Source organism: Nicotiana tabacum, chromosome 15 (genome assembly GCF_000715075.1).
Source record: "Nicotiana tabacum cultivar K326 chromosome 15, ASM71507v2, whole genome shotgun sequence".
Taxonomy (NCBI): domain Eukaryota; kingdom Viridiplantae; phylum Streptophyta; class Magnoliopsida; order Solanales; family Solanaceae; genus Nicotiana; species Nicotiana tabacum.
Window position 1 is genome coordinate 126271553 of NC_134094.1, and position 2171 is coordinate 126273723.

At 27.3% G+C, this 2171-nt stretch overlaps 1 protein-coding gene across 1 annotated transcript; it reads left to right on the top strand.

The window, feature by feature from the left end:
- Positions 1-1412: 1412 nt before the first annotated feature.
- On the top strand, positions 1413-1790 carry LOC107821501 (LOB domain-containing protein 7-like). The gene has a single exon (XM_016647933.1). It carries the CDS (start codon positions 1413-1415, stop codon positions 1788-1790), a length of 378 nt encoding a protein of 125 aa, XP_016503419.1.
- Positions 1791-2171: the final 381 nt, after the last annotated feature.

The following is a 2171-nucleotide window of genomic DNA, read 5'->3' on the forward strand; positions in this document are numbered from 1 at the left end:
ACATTAAGTGAAATTGAAGAAATTTTACCATATTCAACTATATATATTGCTATAATTTAAATTTCATGTTTATTAAGAAATCGTAAACCTTTGAAACTTTTTTCCCATTTTACTATTTCTTTGTTTTAGACCAAAAAGTAAATAATATTACCGATTAAACATTTTATTTTACTCTTTTCAACTATATACAGTCACACATCTCTATAACAACATCCCTATATAACGTTACTTATATAAAAAGTCAAGTTGTTTATGAAATTATTTTTTTATATTATATTTTACCTCTCTGTAACAGTGTATCTATAACAACAACATCCATCTTTATAACAACACGCTCTTTGTAAAATTATCCTTCTATAACAGCCATGTAAAATCTCTAAAATTATCGATAATAAGTCTAAAAAGTTTGGCAAAATATTTTGAAAACGTAATGCACCACTTATGATAAAAATATTTTGTTAATACAAACTTCCATAATTAAAGATTTTATTTAATTTCATTAAAATATATGCAAGTATGATTTTATTCCATTGCACAAAAGTTTTCGCCGTACATAATGCCTAATATTTAAAAATCTGCACATATCTTTTCTATTCCCACCGTAAGTAAGTTTAAGATTTTAAGAAATACTCACTAAAGTTTGAGTCTTTTATTGGACTCAATATTTCTTGTGGTGTATTAAAAATTTTATGTAAGGCATTTTGATTTCTTGATGAGAATAATTCATGTCATATATATGGAGTCTACATCAAGCTATTTCTTTAGAAGTAAAGATAGCATTGTGTCAAAATAAGATAATATTTTTATATTCTATATGTAAAATTAAAAAAGAAAAAAAAATTATAGATAGTTTTATCTATAACAACTAAATAATATTTAAATGTCAAATGATATTATAGGTGTACTATAATATCTATTTACTATAAAAGACGAAAAATATAAAAACAAATGGAGTTGTTATGAAGAAATTTGAATGTACTCTATATACGTAATTTAATTCAATTTTTAAACCTAACGCAAATACGCGCACACTAAACTTCGCTTGAACTGTAATTACATATGTCCCATGAATCGCAAGTAACCAAATATGAACATATTTATTAACAAGTAATATGAAGGATTTGCTACCCAAAAAATTTAAGTATATCACTCATTTTTAGAGAGAACAAAATCTAGGCTTATTAAATGTATTTAAGTAAGAGTCAAATCCTGTTATCTTAGATAAATCTGATTCTGTAATTAAAACGGTAAAATCATTATATATCTTCCGATATATATTTCTCATATTGCATTGTGTTTAATCAACTCACTTCTTCTCCATTTTTATATTAACAAGAAAATAGGGAGGAAAACTTTTCTTATATATCTTCTTTTAATTAAGTATTTAGGGTTAATTCCCAAGTGAAAAAAAGATGGAGAATGCAGATCCGCTCATATCTACTGAGAAATGTGCAGCCTGTACGCACCTACGGAAAAAATGTGATGCAAATTGCCAATTAGCTCCCTATTTTCCTTCCAATAAAACTGAAGATTTCCAAAATGTTTATCGACTTTTCGGCATAAGCAACATCATAAATATGCTTAATTCTGTTGATGATGAGCAAAAAGGGAAAATGGCAGAAAACTTAATTTTAGAGGCTAAGATTAGGAAAGAAAACCCTGTGTATGGTTGCCTTGCTATTGAAAGAAAACTGAGGTTAGCAATTGAAGAAACTGAGAAGGAACTTGAAATAGTACAGAAACAAAATGCTTTTTGCAAAGAAATGGCCAAATCTCAAATGCAAAAATAGCAGTTGAAACAACAGCTCGTTAGATCTTCCTTGGACAAGGTAATATTCCCCTTTAATTTCAATTTGTTTTCCTAGATATATAAAGTGAACATATAATTAGTTTTTTTGTACTTTTTGCTAGCAAACCCGCCATGGTATCTCGTGTCTCAACCAACTTTTTTCTTATTGGAAAATCTCTTTTTTTCTTATACGTAACAAAGAGACTTCTTTCCCTTACCCTCACATGCATCATGTGCCAAGACTTACTATCTATAAACATTCGATTCTTATAAATCTTTTTTTTATTTTAATTGCACCTTTCAAGTTAGAATATAATCTTTAGCAAATTTACACTATCATTTTTGCTTAAACATGCCGTCTGCAACAACTAACTTTTATATT

What these genes read in the sequence shown, in the direction of transcription:
- LOC107821501 (XM_016647933.1), top strand. Translation starts at nt 1,413, where the DNA reads ATGGAGAATGCAGATCCGCTCATATCTACTGAGAAATGTGCAGCCTGT.